General features: G+C 62.9%; 2 protein-coding genes across 2 annotated transcripts in view; one reads left to right on the top strand and one right to left on the bottom strand.

The window, feature by feature from the left end:
• Nucleotides 1-13,416, bottom strand: part of HSPG2 (heparan sulfate proteoglycan 2) — a 52,153-nt gene extending 38,737 nt beyond the window's left edge. The window contains 8 exon segments of the mRNA XM_062013255.1: nt 264-512; nt 2,100-2,225; nt 2,452-2,612; nt 3,455-3,513; nt 3,629-3,738; nt 4,253-4,330; nt 5,073-5,205; nt 13,327-13,416. Of these exon segments, the coding sequence (XP_061869239.1) occupies nt 264-512; nt 2,100-2,225; nt 2,452-2,612; nt 3,455-3,513; nt 3,629-3,738; nt 4,253-4,330; nt 5,073-5,205; nt 13,327-13,386 (976 nt within the window). The 5' untranslated portion in view covers nt 13,387-13,416.
• A 3,393-nt stretch (nt 13,417-16,809) lies between these two features.
• Nucleotides 16,810-20,611, top strand: CELA3B (chymotrypsin like elastase 3B). Its single transcript, XM_062013213.1, has 8 exons — nt 16,810-16,849; nt 16,962-17,038; nt 17,126-17,223; nt 18,142-18,276; nt 18,379-18,515; nt 19,235-19,380; nt 19,459-19,611; nt 20,542-20,611. The coding sequence occupies exons 1-8, from the start codon at nt 16,810-16,812 to the stop codon at nt 20,557-20,559; spliced, it is 804 nt and encodes a 267-aa protein (XP_061869197.1). The 3' UTR covers nt 20,560-20,611.
• The last annotated feature ends 123 nt before the right edge of the window (nt 20,612-20,734 follow it).

Genomic DNA, 20,734 nt, shown 5'->3' with positions numbered 1-20,734 from the left:
GGCTGCCACTGGCCCCTTGCCCACGAGGCCACGTTGCTGCTCATGTTGAGTTTGTTCTCCCCCAGCACTGCCAGGTCTCTGTCCTGGAGCTGCTCTCCAGCAGGTCACCCCCAGCCTGTGCTGCTCATGGGCTTGTTCCTCCCCAGCTGCAGGACTCTGCCCTTGGTGCCCCTCAGCAGGTTGCTCTGTGCCCAACTCTGCAGCTCAACATCAGGATGCCACAGGGTGCCATGTGCCCCCTGCCCTGCCCCTGCCCGGCTCACCACACGCCTCCTCGTCGCTGCCGTCGGCGCAGTCGCGTTCGCCGTCGCACAGGTAATCGCGGGGGACGCAGCGCCCGTCGGCACAGGGGGCTTCACCCCCCGGGCACCCCCCCACCGCGGGTCTGGGGGGCCGGGGGGTGCCGAGGCGCCGCGGGGGGGCCGCGGTGGTGACGGCGGCGGCGGCGGTGCTGAGCGGCCGGGGAGTGCTGGGCCGGGCCGTGGTGGGGGGCGGCCGCGGAGAGGGGGGGTCTGTGGGGATTGAGGGGGGTTCTGAGGGTGTGGGGGGAATATGGGGGTGCAGGAATGGGGGTGTAGGGGGGGATAGGATGAAATGGACGGGTTCTGGGGGCTAAAGGGGGGAATGGGGGTGCTGGGGGTGTTTATGAGGGTGTAGGGGGAGGATGGGGGTGCAGGGGGTTCTGAGGGCTATGGGGGGAATGGGGGTGCAGGGGGATCTATGAGGGTGCAGGGGGAGGATGAGGGTGCAGGGGGGGTTAAAGGCAGAAATGGGGTGCAGGAGGTTCTGAGGGTTATGGGGGGAATGGGGGTGCAGGGGGATCTATGAGGGTGCAGATGGAGGATGGGGGTGCAGGGGGGTTATAGGCAGAAATGGGGTGCAGGGGGTTCTGAGGGCTATGGGGGGAATGGGGGTGCAGGGAGGTCTATGAAGGTGTAGGGGGAATATGGAGGTGCAGGGGGTATGAGGAGGCATGGGGGTGTGGGGGCTTATAGGATGAAATGGGGGGGTTCTGGGAGCTATAGGGGGGAATGGGGGTGCAGGGGGATCTATGAGGTTGCAGATGGAGGATGAGGGTGCAGAGGGGTTATAGGGAGAAATGAGGTGCAGGGGCTTCTGGGGGCTATGGGGGGAATGGGGGTGCAGAGGTCTATGAGGGTGCAGATGGAGGATGGGGGTGCAGGGGGGTTATAGGGAGAAATAGGGTGCAGGGGGTTCTGGGGGCTATGGGGGGAATGGGGATGCAGGGGGGTCTATGAGGGTGCAGGGGAGAATGGGGGTGCAGGGGGGTTATAGGGAGAAATGGGGTGCAGGGGGTTCTGGGGGCTATGGGGGGAATGGGGATGCAGGGGGATCTATGAGGGTGCAGGGGAGAATGGGGGTGCAGGCGGGTTATAGGGAGAAATGAGGTGCAGGGTGTTATGAGGCTATAGGGAAATTGGGAGTGTGGGGATTATGGGGGCTCTGGGGGGGATGGGGATACAGGGGGGGTTTATGAAGGTAGGGGAGTGTAGGAGGAATATGGGGGTGTGGAGGGCTTATAGGGAGAAGTGGGGGGTGCAGGGGGGCTTATGAGGGTATAGGAAAAGTGGGAGTGTGGAGGTTATGGGGGCTATAGGGAGAAATGAGGGTGTGGGGGGTTATAGGATGAAATGGGGGGGTTATGGGGGCCACAGAGAGAAATAGGGGTGCAGGAGGGTTTATTAGAGTATGGGGGAAAAGTGGGGTTGGGGGGGTTATGGGGGGCTATAGGGAGAAATTGGGGTGTGAGGTGGTTTATGGGGGTTTATAGGAGTAAAATGGGGGTGTAAAGGGACTATAGGAGGAAATGGGGTGTAATGGGGGGGTTATGGGGGATATGGAAAGGGAAATGGGGGTGTGGGAGGGTTATGGGGGGCTACACGGGGGAAACGGGGGTGCAGGAGGATGTTGGGGGAATGGGGGTGTTGATAGGTGTTCTGAGCACAAAAGGGGGGTGTGGGGGGCTATGTAGGGAAGCAGGTGTTTAGGGGGGGCTATGGGGGTGTGGAGGGGTTTAGGGGGGGCTATGGGGGTGTGGAGGGGTTTAGGGGGGCTATGGGGGGGCTGGGGGGGCTCACCACAGCCGTGCTCGTCGGAGGCGTCGCGGCAGTCGGGCCGGCGGTCGCAGCGGTACTCGCTGGCCACGCACTCGCCGCTGCCGCAGCTGAACTCCAGCGGGGTGCAGGCACGAGGCTGGGGGGTCACTGGTTTGGGGGTGACACACACACACAATGACACCCACAATCAGGGTCACCCCCCCTCCCTGCCCACTATCCAGCTCCCTCCCCCACGCAGGGGTGCAGAGGGAGATCTGAGACCCGACGGTACCCGGCGATGGGATGATCTGAGCTCCCCATCCCATGGCCCCACCCTCAAAACCCCTCAGAGCCCCCCCAGACCTCCCCCAGGGCCCCTCCCAGCAGCACTCACCAGCCCCCAGGCGCCTGAACTGGAAGCCGAGGGGGGAGGTTTGGTAGGAGGCGATGGAGCCAGTGGCCAGCAGGTCCCGCAGGACCCCCTCCAGCTGCCCCTCGGCCTCGTTGCCCTCCGAGCCCACGTCCAGCTCCACGAAGATGTCACCTTCTACCTCTCTAGTGGGTGGGAAAGGGGGGATAGCACCCCAAAAGCTCCCTATTGCACCCTCTCAAGACTCCCCTGTACCCTCAAATATCTCTCTGTCCCCTCAGACTTCTCTGTCATCTCCCAAACTCTCCCACTGCCTCCTTGGGCCTCCTTGTTGCCCCCCAACCCCCTCCATCACCCCTAAACCACCCCACAGCTTCTTCCAACCTTCCCATCACCCCTAAACTTTCCCTTCACCCCCAAATCTCCACAATCCCCTGCACTCCCCAATCTCATCATCACCCCCAAACACCCCACTAGCTCCCCACACTTCTCTGTCATCCCCTAAACCTTCCCACTGACATCTTGGACCTTCCTGTTGTCCCCCCCAACCCTCTCCATCACCCCTAAACCACCTCACAGCCACCCCCAAATCTCCCCATCATGCCCAAACCTGCCCTTCACCTCCAAACCTCCCCATCCCCACACCCCCCATCTCTCCCAACACCTCCCCAGCACCCATAAACCCCTCTCACCAACCCAAACCACCCACCCTCTAACCCTTCCTGCACCCCAAACACCCCCCACAAAACCTCCTCAGGGCACTCCCACAACCTCCCCACTGCCTTCCAATTCCTCCCCACCTCCCCAATTCCTCTGGCCCCCCCAAACGTCCCCATCCCTCCCCAGCCCCCCGAAATCTCCTTTGCCTCTGTAAACCCTACAAGTCCCCCAAACTCCTCCAAACTTCCCAGTTCCTTTTGCCCCTCTCAACCTTCCCCTGCACTCCCAAACCCTCTGACCCTCCTTACCCCCCCAAAGCCTCTCAGACCCCCAAATCTCCCCCAAAATCCCCCCTCCCCCAGCTCACTTGATGAAGACCACGCTGACCACCTGCTCCCCAGGCACTTTGTAATACTCCGACTCCAGCTGATAGGGGAGAAGGGGAGTTGTGGGGGACAGAAAATGAGAGGATGGGGGGGTCAGGATGCTCTTTTGGGTGCCCCCACCCTCAGCACTTTCCCCTGCCCCCTTCCTCCCTTACAGCATCCACCACAGCTTCGGAAATCTCCCGAAATTCCTCGGAGTCGGGGTCCTCCAGCCGGGGGCTGTAATCGATGCTGTGGGTGAAGTTCACCAGAGCCCGGAAATAAACTGGGGAGGAAGGGGTTAAAAACGGAGAGGAGGGGTTAATAGTGAGGGCAGGGGGGTAAACAATGAGGAGGGGGTGTAAAAATGTGGGGGTGGCACTGGCACCCCCTAAACCCCCCCCCCCGTGACCCCACACACAGCTGTGACCTTCCCTCATCCAGCTGTGTCCCTCCCCCCCCATTCGGCTGAGACACCCCCCACACACACCCAGGATTTGGGGGGTGCCCTCCCCCAGTCAATGGCACTGAAGAGGAAAAAGTGGGGTGAAGTAAAGAGGGGAAAAGGGGGTCCCCCAAAATGTGTCACTTACTCACTGGGGGGTCGTCCTCGGGCTCGGCCACCACCATGCCCGCCGGCGCGGGGGCGGGGCCGGGCACTGCCCACCGAGGAGGAGGAGGAGGAGGAAGAGGAGGAGGAAGAAGAAGATGAGGATGGAGAGGAGACAGAGGTTGAGAGTGGTGCCAGGCAGGTGGCATCCAGGGGACAGGCAGCACCCCACTGTCAGCTCAGCCCTTACCGGTGGATGCCAACCCAATGGGGGGTACACGGGAGGTCGGTGGCCAAGGGACGCCGCTGCCGTCCTCCCCGCTGCCATCTGCAATGGGGACAGGGTGAGTGGCACTCGGTGGCACCCACTCATGGGGACACCTATCCATGGTGGCACCTATCTGTGGTGGCACCCACCCACTCGGTGACACCCAGCCACCAGATGCCACCAGGTCCTGGTGCCATCTGCAATGGGCACAATGTGAGTGGCACACAGGGTGGCACCCACTCATGGGAACACCTACCCATGGTGGCACACATCTGTGGTGACACCCGCTCATGGGGACACCTACCCACCCAGTGACACCTTACCACCAGATGCCACCAGGTTCTGGTGCCACCAGGTCCTGGTGCCATCTGCAAAGGGAACGATGTGAGTGGCACACGGGGTGGCACCCACTCATGGGGACACCTACCCATGGTGGCACCCATCTGTGGTGACACCCGCTCATGGGGACACCTACCCACCCAGTGACACCTTACCACCAGATGCCACCAGGTCCTGGTGCCATCTGCAATGGGCACAATGTGAGTGGCACACAGGGTGGCACCCACTCATGGTGGCACTTATCCATGGTGGCATCCATCTATGGTGATACCCACTCATGGTGACTCCCATCCATGGTGGAACCCACTCACGGGGACACCTATCCATGGTGGCACCCACCCACTTGGTGCCACCTTACTGCTGGTTGCCACCAAGTCCTGGTGCCACCTGCAATGGGGACAGTGTAAGTAGCACCCAGGGTGGCACTCACTCATGGTGACACCCCCCCATGGTGCCCACTCACCGCCGGATGCCACCAGGTCCTCATCATCGGAGAGGTGCCGGTAGAAGCGCCGGCCCCGCGTGCCCCCGACGTGATCGGCCACTGTGTCCTCGGGGAAGGAGCTCTCGGGCAAGCCCTGGGTGCCACCGCTGACCTGGGGACACACGTGTCACCCCTCTTGGTGCCAGCCCTCAGCACAGGGAGGGGGGCACCTGGGTGGGCACTGGCAGGGCCAGGCAGTGAGTCACAGTCCTACAGCCTGGGCACACTGAGGGGTGGGCACAGGGGCAGTGCCAGGGGACATGGGCTGTGCACACAGGGACACATGTGCATTGACACCTGGATATGCACACTCGTTTGCACCACTGCATGGGTGCACTAACACAGGGACAGATGCACTGACACCTGGCTGTGCAGATGCAGGTGCAGCACTGCATGCATGCACTCACTGGGGAATGCATATGTGCACTGACACCTGGCTGTGCAGATGCAGGTGCAGCACTGCATGCATGCACTCACTGGGGAATGCATGTGTGCACTGAAACCTGGCTGTGCACACTCATTTACACCACTACCAGAGTGCACTGACACAGGGACACATGCACACTGACACCTGGCTGTGCACACTCATTTACACCAGTACCAGAGTGCACTGACACAGGGACACATGTGCACGCTGACACCTGGCTGTGCACACTCATTTACACCACTACCAGAGTGCACTGACACAGGGACACATGCACACTGACACCTGGCTGTGCACACTCATTTACACCACTACCAGAGTGCACTGACACAGGGACACATGCACACTGACACCTGGCTGTGCACACTCATTTACACCAGTACCAGAGTGCACTGACACAGGGACACATACACACTGACACCTGGCTGTGCACACTCATTTACACTACTACCAGAGTGCACTGACACAGGGACACATGTGCACACTGACACCTGGCTGTGCACACTCATTTACACTACTACCAGAGTGCACTGACACAGGGACACATGTGCACACTGACACCTGGCTGTGCACACTCTATTACACCACTACCAGAGTGCACTGACACAGGGACACATGTGCACACTGACACCTGGCTGTGCACACTCATTTACACCACTACCAGAGTGCACTGACACAGGGACACATGCACACTGACACCTGGCTGTGCACACTCATTTACACCAGTACCAGAGTGCACTGACACAGGGACACATACACACTGACACCTGGCTGTGCACACTCATTTACACCACTACCAGAGTGCACTGACACAGGGACACATGTGCACACTGACAGCTGGCTGTGCACACTCATTTACATCACTACATGTGTGCACCAACATAGGGACCTATATGCACTCCAGCAGGTGGCTGTGCACATGCAGGTGCAGCACTGCATGCATGCACTCACTGGGGAATGCATGTGTGCACTGAAACCTGGCTGTGCACACTCATTTACACCAGTACCAGAGTGCACTGACACAGGGACACATGTGCACGCTGACACCTGGCTGTGCACACTCATTTACACCACTACCAGAGTGCACTGACACAGGGACACATGCACACTGACACCTGGCTGTGCACACTCATTTACACCACTACCAGAGTGCACTGACACAGGGACACATGCACACTGACACCTGGCTGTGCACACTCATTTACACCAGTACCAGAGTGCACTGACACAGGGACACATACACACTGACACCTGGCTGTGCACACTCATTTACACTACTACCAGAGTGCACTGACACAGGGACACATGTGCACACTGACACCTGGCTGTGCACACTCATTTACACTACTACCAGAGTGCACTGACACAGGGACACATGTGCACACTGACACCTGGCTGTGCACACTCTATTACACCACTACCAGAGTGCACTGACACAGGGACACATGTGCACACTGACACCTGGCTGTGCACACTCATTTACACCACTACCAGAGTGCACTGACACAGGGACACATGCACACTGACACCTGGCTGTGCACACTCATTTACACCAGTACCAGAGTGCACTGACACAGGGACACATACACACTGACACCTGGCTGTGCACACTCATTTACACCACTACCAGAGTGCACTGACACAGGGACACATGTGCACACTGACAGCTGGCTGTGCACACTCATTTACATCACTACATGTGTGCACCAACATAGGGACCTATATGCACTCCAGCAGGTGGCTGTGCACATGCAGGTGCAGCACTGCATGCATGCACTCACTGGGGAATGCATGTGTGCACTGACACCTGGCTGTGCACACTCATTTACACCACTACACAGGTGCACCAATACAGAGACCCATGTGCACACCAGCAGGTGGCTGCACACCTGCACTTGCACCATTAGCTACAGGCAGTGTCACGAGGAAGCTTGTGCAGAGCAGCATGGAGCTGCAGCTGTGTGCACCACTGCCATGTGTGCACCACTGCCACGTGTGCCCCACCAAGACAGGCACATGCCTGCCACACACCACCCTGCAGCTGGGCACACGCATTTGCACCACCACGTGTGCACACCCATGTTTGCACCACCACCGCCCCAGGGGTGCACGTGCATTCCTGCTGCAGCACATGCAGCCCTGCAGGGACACTGCACTGACACAGGGTGAGGCGGGGAAGGGGCACCATGGCCCTGCACATGCATGCCTGTGTTGCACACGCGGGTGCAAGCAGCAGCCTGGCCTCACGGGCCCCGTGCCACACGCGTGTGCCCGCGGCGCCCGCTCGGCGCGGAATGCGTTGGGGCAGCACTTTGCTGTGCAAACAGCGGGGGATTAGGCGGGGGATGAAGGGGGGGGCACAGGGGGGGTGGGGACAGGGGCACCCAGAACCACAGGGCAGGGAGCTGGGGGTGCCACAGCAGCTGCTACTTGGGGCGGGAGGCAGAGAGGGGGGGAAACTGAGGCACAGAGGGATCCACATGTGCACTGAGCCTGTGGGTGCTCAGCACCCTCCTCCTCAAATGTGCACTGAGTCTGTGGGTGCTCAGCACTCTCCTCTCAAATGTGCACCGAGCCTGTGGGTGCTCAGCACCCTCCTCCTCAAATGTGCACTGAGTCTGTGGGTGCTCAGCACCCTCCTCCTCAAATGTGCACCGAGCCTGTGGGTGCTCAGCACTCTCCTCTCAAATGTGCACTGAGCCTGTGGGTGCTCAGCACCCTCCTCCTCAAATGTGCACCGAGCCTGTGGGTGCTCAGCACCCTCCTCCTCACATGTGCACTGAGCCTGTGGGTGCTCAGCCCTCCACAAGTGCACTGAGTCCGTAAGTGCTCAGCACCCTCCTCCTCAAATGTGCACCAAGCCTGTGGATGCTCAGCACCCTCCTCCTCAAATGTGCACCAAGCCTGTGGGTGCTCAGCACCCTCCTCCTCACATGTGCACTGAGCCTGTGGGTGCTCAGCCCTCCACAAGTGCACTGAGTCCGTAAGTGCTCAGCAACCTCCTCCTCACATGTGTACTGAGTCTGTGGGTACTCAGCACCCTCCTCCTCAAATGTGCACCAAGCCTGTGGATGCTCAGCACCCTCCTCCTCAAATGTGCACCAAGCCTGTGGGTGCTCAGCACCCTCCTCCTCACATGTGCACTGAGCCTGTGGGTGCTCAGCCCTCCACAAGTGCACTGAGTCCGTAAGTGCTCAGCAACCTCCTCCTCACATGTGTACTGAGTCTGTGGGTACTCAGCACCTTCCTCATCACATGTGCACCGAGTCTGTGGGTGCTCAGCACCCTCCTCCTCACATGTGCACTGAGCATGTGGGTGCTCAGCACCCTCCTCCTCACATGTGCACTGAGTCTGTGGGTGCTCAGCCCTCCACAAGTGCACTGAGTCCGTAAGTGCTCAGCACCCTCCTCCTCAAATGTGCACCAAGCCTGTGGATGCTCAGCACCCTCCTCCTCAAATGTGCACCAAGCCTGTGGGTGCTCAGCACCCTCCTCCTCACATGTGCACTGAGCCTGTGGGTGCTCAGCCCTCCACAAGTGCACTGAGTCCGTAAGTGCTCAGCAACCTCCTCCTCACATGTGTACTGAGTCTGTGGGTACTCAGCACCTTCCTCATCACATGTGCACCGAGTCTGTGGGTGCTCAGCACCCTCCTCCTCACATGTGCAGTGAGCCTGTGAGTGCTCAGCACCCTCCTCCTCACATGTGCACTAGCCTGTGAGTGCTCAGCACCTTTTCACCTCACATGTGCACCGAGCCTGTGGGTGCTCAGCACTCTCCTCCTCACATATGCACCGAGCCTGTGGGTGCTCAGCTCTCACCGCACACATGCCCTGAGCCTGTGTGTGCTGAGCCGTGCCAGCCGTCCATCCTGTGCCGGGCGGGGGGCTGGTGCCGGTGCCCCCTGCCCTGTCACAGGAAGCCTCCCCGTGCCACGGCCCCGCAGCCGCCGGTTCCCCCGTCCCTGCTGCCGGGGCACCGCGCCCGGCCGGACGCTGCCGCCGCCGCTCACATTTTCCACTCGGGCAGCCCAGATCCCAACCCCTGCCCCGCACCCGGGGGACAGCACACACGGGAGGGGGAGTGGTGAGGAAGAGGAGGGCGAGGAAGCACCACCCCAGCCAACGTGCAGCTTCGCTCCACGGACCCTGCGCCCCAAATTCGGGGCAGGAGCAGCTCAACAACCCCTCAGTCTGGCTGAGCCCCCCCCAGATCGTTCTGTCCCCCCGAGTCTGATTGTGCTGCCCCCCAAATCTTCCTGTTCCCCTCCCCCAGCCTGGCTCTGCCTCCCTCAGTCTTTCTGTCCCGTCTGGAGCTGTGCACCCCCAATCTTTCCACCTCCCCCAATCTGGTTGTGTCCCCCCAGTCTTTCCGTCTCCCCCAGTCTGACTGCCCCCCCAATCTCTCTATCCCCCTTCAATCTGACTGTCCCCCCCAATCTTTCTGTCCCCCCTAATCTCTCTGTCCCCCCCTCACTCAATATGGCTGTGTCCCCCTCCAATCTGGCTGTGCTCCCCCCAATCTTTCTGCCCCCCTTTAAATGACTGTGCCCCCTCAGTCATTCCACACTCCCTAAATCTAACTGTGCACCCCCAATCTTTCTGTCCCCCTCCCTATCTGACTCTGCTCCCCCCAATCTCTGTCCCCCTCCAATCTTTCTGTCCCCTCTATCTTGCTGTGCACCCCCCAATCTTTCCACCCTCCTCCATCTGTCTCCCCCAATCTCTATCCCCCCACAGTCTTTCTGTGCACCCCCAAATCTTTCTGTCCCCCCCAATCTCTTTGTCCACCCCCCAGTCTGCCTGTACACCCCCCAATGTCTCAGTACCCCCCCTCAATCTGTGTCCCCCCCCCCAAGTCTTTCTGTCCCTCCCCCAATCTGTCTGTGCCCCCCCTCCCCCCCTTTACTTCATCCGGGCGAGGAAGAGGAGGTGACGCACAGCAGGAATAATAACCGGGGGGGGTTATTAATAGCTGCCCCCCCTTCAGCCTTATTGTTCCCCCAAGGTCAGGGCCAAGAGGTATTTCCATCCCCAAACCTTCTCCCTCCCCTGGGAGCCCCCCGGGACCGAGGGGACCCCCCCATAGGTTTAGGGGGGGGGTTTAGCTGCCAGCACAGCTGGCGGGATGCTGGTCCCGTGGGGAGGGGGGAAGCAGCTGCCTGTACCCCCCCCACATCCACCCCCGCCAATTTGGGGGTGAAAACAGCTGCGGGGTCACGGTCAGTACCGGGGAGAGGGGAGGGCAAAGCGGGGGGAGGAACAAGGAGCCCCCCAAAACTATGCTTCCCCCCCCCCCCCCCCCCCGCCGCATTCCTTCCCGCTGGCATTGCCTAATTTGTCCCAAAACGGAGTTTGGGTTGGAGTTTGGGGGAGGTGGGGGGTGGTGTTTGGGTGCTGGGGGAGACACGCCCTAAGGACATCGAGGGGAGCCGACCGTGGAGTTGGGCTCCCCCCCCCGTCCCCCCCCATGTCCCCCTCCCAGCCGCCCTTCCTCCTCCTCCTCCTCCTCCTCCCGGCCGGGCCATCTTTGGCGATGGGAAAGCGTCGGGAGCCCGCGGGGCCACGTGCGCGGGAGGGGGATGGGGGGGGGGGACACGGAGGGGGGGGGGGGGGGGGATGAGGTCCCCAAGAAGTGTCCCCGCGGGGGGCCACGAACCCACAAACCCCCCTAAATACCCCCCCACACCCCCCCCTCCCCCCCAGGCTGCGTGGGATCGCGCCCCGCGACCGTGCCCGAGCGTGCGAGAGCAAAGCAGAGCCCCGGGGGGTTGGGGGGGGATGGGGGGTGGGGGGGTGCGCGCACACGCGTGTGCGTGGGGGTGGGGGGAAACCCCCCCTCCCGCCTCCCCCCGGGCCTGGCGATCTTATCGCGCATTCCTGCTGCGCCCTCGCCCCCTCTTAACCCTTCGCAGCCCTGGGGGGTGTGGGCATCCCCCTCCCCCCGCCCCACGCCAGTGCCCCGTGGAGTGGGTGCCCCCCCCCGCATTTTGCTGGGGGAGGGGGGGGGCACTGCCATTCCTCAGCATCCCGGGAAGCTGGGGTGGGGGATTATTGGGGTGCCACTCCTGTCCCTGTCCCGTAGCGGAATGGGGCCGGTGGGGGGCTGAGGGGAGGATCCAAGGAGGGAAATCCCCCCCTCCCCAACTCCACACCCCACCCCCCCATCACCCCACCCCCCCCAGGGACGTGGGTGGGAGCCCCACGGGGGGGGGCAGCACTGCCAGCATGGCCCTGAGCAACAAGGCCCCCTCTGTTCTCAGCCCCGGGCACTGTCCCAGCCCCAAACCAAGCCCCCCCGGCAGAGGGCCCCCCCAATTCACCATAAGCCCCCCCTCAAGTGCTTGAAGACCCCCCCTCTTTAAATAATGGGGTGCCCTGGCCCAAGGTGCAAACCCACCCTGCACCCTCCCGGGTGGGGGCACCCAGAAGTGTCACCCACCCCCTACACACCCCAGCTGGGTGTGACCTCCCCTGCAGGGGCACCCCCAGGCCCAGCCCCCCCCCCCCCAGGGGCACCCCCAGACCTCCCCAAGCCGCCCGGGGGGGTATTTTGGGAGAGTTATTTTTAGGGTGGCCGGCGCCACCCGTCACCCTTTAAATTTAGCCGGGGGGGGGGGGGGGGATGGGATGGGAACGGGGGGAACAGCACCCCAAAAAGCAGGATGTGTCCTTCTATGTGGCCCCCACCCAGGGTGAGGGGAGCTGTGGGGTCCCCCGGGGGGGCTGGGGGATGCTGGGGACCCCCCTGACCCCAGGGAGGGCAGGGCAGGGTGACTCTGGGTGTGCTGTGTTTTGGGGGACCCCAGTTCTCTTCGGGGGGGGAAACTGGGGGGACCCTCCTCCCCTCGGACCTCAGTTCCCTGAGGGGCCTCGAGAGGTGATGGGGGTCCCCAAATCCCAAATTGGGAGGGACCCCCAATTCCCTCAGCAATTGGAGCACAATAGTGGGAACCCCGTGACCTCTTGCAGCTTTCGGGGGGGACCCCAACTCATCTGAGGCATCCCACTCCAGAGGGGGAACCCCAAATCCAGGGAGAGGGGGATTCCAACCTTTTCTAGGGGGCCTCAACTCCTCCAAGAGACCCCAACTCCTCCTACACACCCCACTATGGGGAGGGGAGGGTCCCCAATCCTGTGGGGGGGTCCCCAGTCCTGTGGGGGAACCCAAAACCCACACTCCAACCTCTTCTAGGGGACTCCAACGCCTTGGGGGGACCCCAACTCCTCCAATGGACCCCATTCCATCGGGGGACACACCCTGGCTCCGTGAGGGGACCCCAATGCCTTGGGGGGATCCCAACCCCTTCCAGGAGACCCCCAACTCCTCCAAGGGACATCACTCCATGGGGGAACCATCCCGTGGGGGAACCTCAACTCTGGAGGGGAATTCCAACCCCTTCCAGGGGACCCCAACGCCGTGGGGGTACCTCAAATCCTCCAATGGACCCCAACTCCGTGGGAGGATCCCAACGCCGTCGGGGGGGGGGATCCCGACCCCAACCCCGTGGGGGGATTCCAGCCCCTTCCAGGAGACTCCAACTCCTCCAAGAAGTGTCCCTCAACTCCTCCAAGGGACCCCACTCCACGGGAGAAGGGGACCCCAACCCCGTGGGGGGAGCTCAGCTGCGTGGGGGGGGATGGATTCCAACCCCTTCCAAGGGACCCCAACCCCTCTGAGGAGCCCCAAACCCCCCCGGGACACCCCAACTCCTTGCGGGACACCCGCCCCACACACACACACACACACACACATCCCGGGTGAACCCCGTTTCCCGTGGGCCCGCGGCGTTGCGGGGGACACACTCACCCCGAGGAGAGCCGCGAGCAGCAGGAGGGGCCCCATGGCCGCTGTCCCCCTCCGCCCCATCGCCCGCTCCGGCCCCGCGCTCCGCTCCGGCTCCGCTCCGGCCGCGCCCGCCCGCTCCGCCCCCGGCCCCGGCCCCGGCCCCGGCCCGCGCGGGGAGGAGCCACCCGCGACCGCGCCCACGGGGGGAGGGGAGCGGGGGGGACGCGGGGGGCACGGCCGCGAGCGGTGCGGGGCACCGGGGCGGTGGGGGGCGAGGGGCGGGACTTCGGTGAACTTGTGCGGGGGCACGGGAGGACGCGGGGACACGGGGGGAACACAAGGGAACTTGTGCGGGGACACGGGGGGAACACAAGAGAACTTTTGCGGGGACACAGGGGGCGTGGGGGACACGGGGGAAAGACAAAGGGAACTTTTGCAGGGACATGGGGGGCGTGGGGAACACTGGGGGGACACAAGAGAACTTTTGCGTGGACACGAGGGGCGTGGGGGACACAGAGGGAACACAAAGGGAACTTTTGCGGGGTCACGGGAGGACTCGGGGACGGGGGGGAACACAAGGGAACTTGTGCGGGGGCACGGGAGGACGCGGGGACACGGGGGGAACACAAGGGAACTTGTGCGGGGACACGGGGGGAACATAAGAGAACTTTTGCGGGGACACGGGGGGAACACAAGAGAACTTTTGCGGGGACAGGGGGGGAACACAAGAGAACTTGTGCGGGGGCACGGGGGGAACACAAGAGAACTTTTGCGGGGACATGGGGGACGTGGGGGACACGGGGGAAAGACAAAGGGAACTTTTGCAGGGACATGGGAGGCGTGGGGAACACTGGGGGGACACAAGAGAACTTTTGCGTGGACACGAGGGGCGTGGGGGACACAGGGGGAACACAAAGGGAACTTGTGCGGGGACACGAGGGGCGTGGGAAACACGGGAGGAAGTCAAGGGAACTTCTGCGGGGACACTGGGGGAACACAAGAGAACTTGTGCGGGGACACGAGGGGCGTGGGGGACACGGGGGGAACACAAAGGGAACTTTTGCGGGGGCACGGGAGGACTCGGGGACGGGGGGGAACACAAGGGAACTTGTGCGGGGACACGGGGGGCGTGGGGAACACGGGGAGAAGTCAAGGGAACTTTTGCGGGGACACGAGGGGCGTGGGGGACACGGGGGGAACACAAGGGAACTTGTGCGGGGACACGGGGGGAACACAAGAGAACTTTTGCGGGGACACGAGGGGCGTGGGGGACACGGGGAAAAGACAAAGGGAACTTTTGCAGGGACACGGGGGGCGTGGGGAACACGGGGGGGGACACAAGAGAACTTGTGCGGGGGCACGGGAGGACGCGGGGACACGGAGGGGACACAAAGGGAACTTGTGCGGGGACACGAGGGGCGTGGGAGCAACTTCTGTGAAGTTTTGCGGGGGCACTGGGGGCCGTGGGGGTGCGGAGGGAACTTTGCGGGGACACGGGGAGCAACTTCTGTGAAGTTTTGCGGGGGCGCGGGAGGACGCGGGGACACGGGGGAAACTGCTGCGGGGACACGGGGAGGCACGGGGGAACCTCTGTGAGCTTTTGCGGGGACATGAGAGGACGTGGGGACACGGGGGGAACTTCTGCGGGGACACGGAGGGCGTGGGGACAGGGGGACAGCAGCTCTGTGCACGCCCACGGGGGCTGCGGAGTGCGTGGGGACACCGTGGGGGACACAACGGGGAACTTCTGCGGGGACACGGGGGGCCGTGGGCACACGGGGGGACACGACTGGGAACTTCTGCAGGGGCTCGGGGGGTGCGTGGGGACGCCGTGGAGGGCACAACGGGGCACCTCTGGGGGTGCTCATGGGGACACGGGGTTGACACGAGTGGGGACATTGGACATCCTACCGGGCTCGGGGCAGTGTGGGGGCTGCAGGGGACACAGGAGGGTGCAGGGGCTGGGAGGGCACCAGGGGCACGGGGTGGGATGGGGGCTAAAGGGATACAGTAGGCTATAGGGGGTGGGTATGGAGGGCACAGGGGTATGGAGGGCACAGGGGCATGGGGTGGTATGAGGGCATAGGGGACACAGGAGGGTACAGGGGCTATGGAGGGCACAGCGGCATGGGGTGGTATGGGGGGTATAGGGGACACAGGAGGGTACAGGGGCTATGGAGGGCACAGTGGCATGGGGTGGTATGGGGGGTATAGGGGACACAGGAGGCTATAGGAGGTTATGGAGGGCACCAGGGACTTAGGGTGGTATGGGGGCTATAGGGGACATGGAAGGCTGTAGTGGTTATGAGGGCATCAGGGACATAGGGTGGTATGGGGGCTATAGGGGACATGGAAGGCTATAGGGGTTATGAGGGCACCAGGGACTTAGAGTGGTATGGGGGCTGTAGGGGACACAGGGGGGTACAGGGGCTGTGAGGGCACGGGGCACTATGGGGCTATAGGAGACAGAGGGAGCACGACAGGTACAGGGACTATAGAGGGCACAAGCGGTTTCTAAGGGGACTATTGAGCACCAGCAGCACAAGTGCTGTGGGGGTACAGGGAGCATGGAGGAGCTATGGGGTGTAGGGGGTAAGGAGGGCACAGGAACTATGGGAAGGCACCAGGGTCCTGAGGGGTATCTATAGGGCTCCCAGCTGCTATGGGGAGCACAGGGGCTATAGGGTCTGTTCCATACACCTACAAGGATCTAGGGGAGGGGGCTACAGGGGGCCACAAACTGTTATAGGGAACACCAAGGAATCAGCAGGTTATGGGAAGCATGAGGGCTATGGGGTCTGGAAGGGGGCAAGTATGGGGCACTGAGTCCATGGGGGGCCCCAGGCCCTGTAGGGGCCACATGGGGATAACAGGAGCATAGAGCAGTACGAGGCACATGGTGTGTGGGGGGGTTATAGAGGCTATAGGGGGGCAGTAGGGGCAGGGGGAATATGGGACCTGTAGGGGCACAAGGGACTATAGGGGCACAAGGAGCAGCAGGAGCAGTGGGGCCTATAGAGGATGCAGTGGGAGCTGTGGGGGGGCTATAGGGGCTTTGGGGGGCACCAGAGGCAGGAGGGGTATAGGGGACATGAAGAGTGTTATAGGGGACATGATGGGGGGTTATAGGGACTATGGGGGGCACCAGGGGCAAGAGGAGTGGCTGGGCTATGGGGACTATGGGAGGCAGCAAGGACAGGGGGGCTACAAGGGATCCAGTGGGAGCTGCAGGGGCCACAATGGGGGTTATACAGGCTATGGGGGGCAGCAGGGCAGGGGTCTATAGGGGCACAGGGGTCTATAGGGGCACAGGGCTCTATAGGGTCCCCGTTGGCTGTATGTCTCCAGGTGCCATGTGCCTCCAAGGCCAAGGTTAATGGTTAACCCCCCCACCCCAGCAGCCAGGTGGGTGCCCAGGGCCCCTTTCCCAGGGGTGCCCTTGGGTGCCCTGATACAGGGGGGGATTTAAAGCCGGCGGCTGCCCCGCTGCAGCCTGACGGAGCCATGGCCACCATGCTGGGCCTCTTCCTGCTGCTGGTTGCTGGTGAGGTGTCCCTCAGCTCCCTCACCCCATCCCCAAGCCCTCCCCCACCCGTGTCCCCCCTCCTCAGTGGGCTGCTGGGTGCCAGGGGGGTGATGGGTGCCGTGTCCCGCAGGCGGCCGTGTCGCGGCGCGCCCCGAGTCCCGTGTGGTCAACGGGGAGGACGCTGAGCCCTACAGCTGGCCCTGGCAGGTGAGTGGGTGGAGGGAGATGGGGGGATCCGGGGTGAGAAGGGCACCCATGGGTGCTGTGGTACCCACCCAGGGGTTGTCCCTGCAGATCTCGCTGCGGTACGAGCACAATGGGACGTTCCACCACACCTGCGGTGGGTCCCTGATCGCGGCCAACTGGGTGATGACAGCTGCTCACTGCATCTCGTGAGGGACACCCTCGTGGCAGGGGCTGGGATGGGTGCTGGGGGGGCACGAATGGGTGCTGGGGGGGCACGAATGGGTGCTGGGGGGCTGTGCAAAGGGATGCAGGGTGCAGGGATGGGTGCAACGAGGGGCATGGGGCTTTGGAGGGGGTGCAGGGGGTACTGGGGGGCAACGGGGTGCAGAGGGGTGTGGGGGGTGCTGGGGTGCAGAGATGGGTGCAGGAGGGTGCAGGGAGATGAGAGTGCTGGGAGGCAGGAATGGATGTAGGGGTGTGTGCAGGGGGGGCTGGGGTACAGGGATTGGTGCAGGGATGGGGGCAGTGGGTGCAAAGGGGTTGCAGAGGGTGCTAGAGGGCAGGGGTGGTGCAGGATGGATGCAGGACAGGGTGCAAGGGGGTGGAGAAGGTGCTAGGGGGCAGGGGTGTTGCAGGATGGATGCAAGATGGGGTGCGGGAGGGGAAAGGTGCTGGGGGCAGGAAGGGTGCAGGAGGGCTGCAGGATGGGTGCAGAGAGGTTGCAGGGCACGAGAATAGGTGCAGGAAGGGTGTAGGGTGTATAGAGATAGTGCAGGCACTGGTGCAACAGGGGATGCAGGGTGCTGGGGGGCAGGAGGGGTGCAGGAAAGGAGCAGGATACAGGGATGGGTGCAGGAGGGGTGCAGGGTGCAGGAGGGGTGCAGAGGGATTGCAGGATGCAGGGAGGGGTGTGGGAGGGGTGCAGGGTGCAGGAGGGGTGAAGAGGGATTGCAGGGTGCAGGGAGGGGTGTGGGAGGGCTGCAGCAATGGGTAACCAGAGACACAGGGTGCATGGAGGGACTGGTGGGTACATGGAGCTGTGATGGGTGCATGGAGGGGGTGCTGGGTACATGGAAAGGTGCCCCCAGGCACAATGCCCCCTGATGTCCCTGTGCCCTGGGCAGCTCCTCACGCACATACGAGGTGGTGCTGGGTGAGTATGACCTGAGTGTTGAGGAGGGCTCTGAGCAGCACATCCCCGTCCCCTCCACTGGCATCTTCGTCCATCCCAAATGGCGAAGCTACTGTGTAGCCTGCGGGTGAGTTGGGGGCTCTGGGGGGCTCTGGGGGTCCCGGGGGGGTTGAGGACATTGTCCCCAGCACCTTCCCTTCCCCCCATGACCCATGTTCTCTCTGCACAGCAATGACATTGCTCTGCTGAAGCTGCAGCACCCGGCGGTGCTCAGCACTGAGGTGCAGGTGGGGCAGCTGCCACCCGCGGGCACCATCCTGCCCAATGGGTACCCCTGTTACCTGAGTGGCTGGGGCAGGCTGAGCAGTGAGTGAGGGGCCAGGGGGAGATGGCTGGGGGGGATGGAGGGGATGGTGGGAAGGATGGGGAGATGGATAAGGGAACAGTTGGAGGGATGGGATGGGATGGGATGGGATGGGATGGGATGGGATGGGATGGGATGGGATGGAGGGAGGGATGGGATGGGATGGGATGGGATGGGATGGGATGGGATGGGATGGGATGGGATGGGATGGGATGGGATGGAGGGAGGGATGGGATGGTTGAGGGGATGGTTGGAGGGAGAGAGGAATGGATGGAGGGAAAGAGGGTTGGGGAGATGGAGGGATGGATAAGAGGATGGATGGAATGATAGGGGGATGGTTGGAAGGATGGGGGGATAGATGGAGAGATGGATGGGAGGATGGTTGGGGAGAGGGTTGAGGAGATAGAAGAGTGGATGAGGGGATGGATGGGAAGGTGGTTGGAAGGATGGGGAGATAGATGGGATAGTTGGGGAGATGGAGGGGTGGATGGAGGGGTGGAGGGGATGGTTGGAGGGAGAGAGGAACAGATGGAGATGGGAGGAGATGGTTGGGGAGATGGAGGGATGGACGGGGAGATGGCTGGGGAGAGAGTTGGAGAGACGGAGGGATGGACGCAGGAGGAGGGATGTTTGGGGGACTGGGTAGACGGCCGGCCGGCTGCGGGAGGGCTGTGGGCGGGCTGAGGCTCGGTGCCCCGGCCCCGCTAACGGCGGCGGGCAGCGGGGGGGCCGCTGGCGGAGCGGCTGCAGGACGTGCTGCTGCCCGTGGTGTCCCGGGAGCAATGCACCCGCTCGGACTGGTGGGGCTCGTTCTCCATCCGCAACACCATGATCTGCGCCGGCGGCGACGACAAGTCCGGCTGCAACGTGAGTCGGGTCGTAGGCGGCGGGAGGGGGCGGATCGCAGCCCTCCCCCGGTGCTGACACCCCTCTGCCCCGTGCCAGGGCGACTCGGGAGGGCCCCTGAACTGCCAGGCTGCCGACGGGCGCTGGGAGGTTCATGGCATCGCCAGCTTCGTCTCGGCGCTCGGCTGCAACGCGCTCAAGAAGCCGACGGTGTTCACCCGCGTCTCTGCCTTCGAGGACTGGATCGCTGGGGTGAGGGACGGGCTGCCAGGGCACGGGGGTGCCAGGGTGCTGAGGCAACTGCTGTCAGGGTGCTTGGGTAGTGGGATGCCACAGTGCCAGGGTGCTGAGGTGCCAGGGCAGCAAGGTGCTGGGGTACTGGGGTGCCAGGGTAGTGAGATGCTGTAGTGCCAAGGTGTCGGGGTGCTGAGGTGCCTGGACAGAAGGGTACTGGGGTGCTGAGGTGCCAGGGCAGTGAGGTGTCAGAGTGCCAGGGTGTCAAAATGCCATAGTGATAGGGTGGTGGGATGCCACAAAGTAGCAGGGCACTGGGGTGCTTGGATGTTATGGTGCTGGGGTACAAGGGTGCAGGGCGCTGGGGTGCCATGGGATCAGAGCACAGGGGTACTGGGGCATCAGCATGGAGGGTGTCAGGCTGCCAGGGTATTGGGGTGCTGAGTGCTGGGGTTGCAGGGCACTGGGGTGCCAGGGTGTTAGGGTGCTGAGTGCTGGGGATCCAGGGCACTGAGGTACCAGGGTATTGGGGTGCTGAGTGCTGGGGTTGCAGGGCACTGGGGTGCCAGGGTGTTAGGGTGCTGAGTGCTGGGGATCCAGGGCACTGAGGTACCAGGGTGTTGGGGTGCTGAGTACTGGGGTTGCAGGGCATTGGGGCACCAGGGTGTTGGGGTGCTGAGTGCTGGAGTGCCAGGGGACTGGGGTGTCAGAGTGTTGGGGTGCTGAGTGTTGGTGTTCCAGGGCATTGGGGTGCCAGGGTGTTGGGGTGCTGAGTGCTGGGGATCCAGGGCACTGAGGTGTCAGGGTGTTGGGGTGCTGAGTGCTGGGGTTGCAGGGCACTGAGGTGCCAGGGTGTTGGGGTGCAGAGTGCTGGAGTACCAGGGCACTGGTACACGAGTGTGCCACAGTGCTGCCTGGGCACTCCCCTGAGCAGCTTCTCCCTTCCAGATCGTGAGCCAGAACTGAGTGTGGCAGCAGCAACAACCTCCCAGTGCGGTGGCATCTGGCAAATAAACCCGCAGTTCTGGCACCCCGCGTGTCCCTGTGCTGGGGTGGGCATGGGGGTGGCAGGGATGAGAGATGGCACTGGCCACACTGGTGTGGGGAGCACCCAGGGAGTGCCCAGACACCACGGGGATGG

The sequence above is a fragment of the Colius striatus genome, chromosome 21, assembly GCF_028858725.1.
Source record: "Colius striatus isolate bColStr4 chromosome 21, bColStr4.1.hap1, whole genome shotgun sequence".
Classification (NCBI taxonomy): domain Eukaryota; kingdom Metazoa; phylum Chordata; class Aves; order Coliiformes; family Coliidae; genus Colius; species Colius striatus.
Note: the sequence above shows the minus strand (reverse complement) of the source record. Positions and strands in the feature narration are given on the sequence as shown.

What these genes read in the sequence shown, in the direction of transcription:
- CELA3B (XM_062013213.1), top strand. Translation starts at nt 16,810, where the DNA reads ATGGCCACCATGCTGGGCCTCTTCCTGCTGCTGGTTGCTG. An exon ending in TGGCTGGGGCAGGCTGAGCA is followed by an intron (nt 18,516 to 19,234) that starts GTGAGTGAGGGG and finishes GGCGGCGGGCAG; the next exon opens with CGGGGGGGCCGCTGGCGGAG. An exon ending in ACGACAAGTCCGGCTGCAAC is followed by an intron (nt 19,381 to 19,458) that starts GTGAGTCGGGTC and finishes GCCCCGTGCCAG; the next exon opens with GGCGACTCGGGAGGGCCCCT.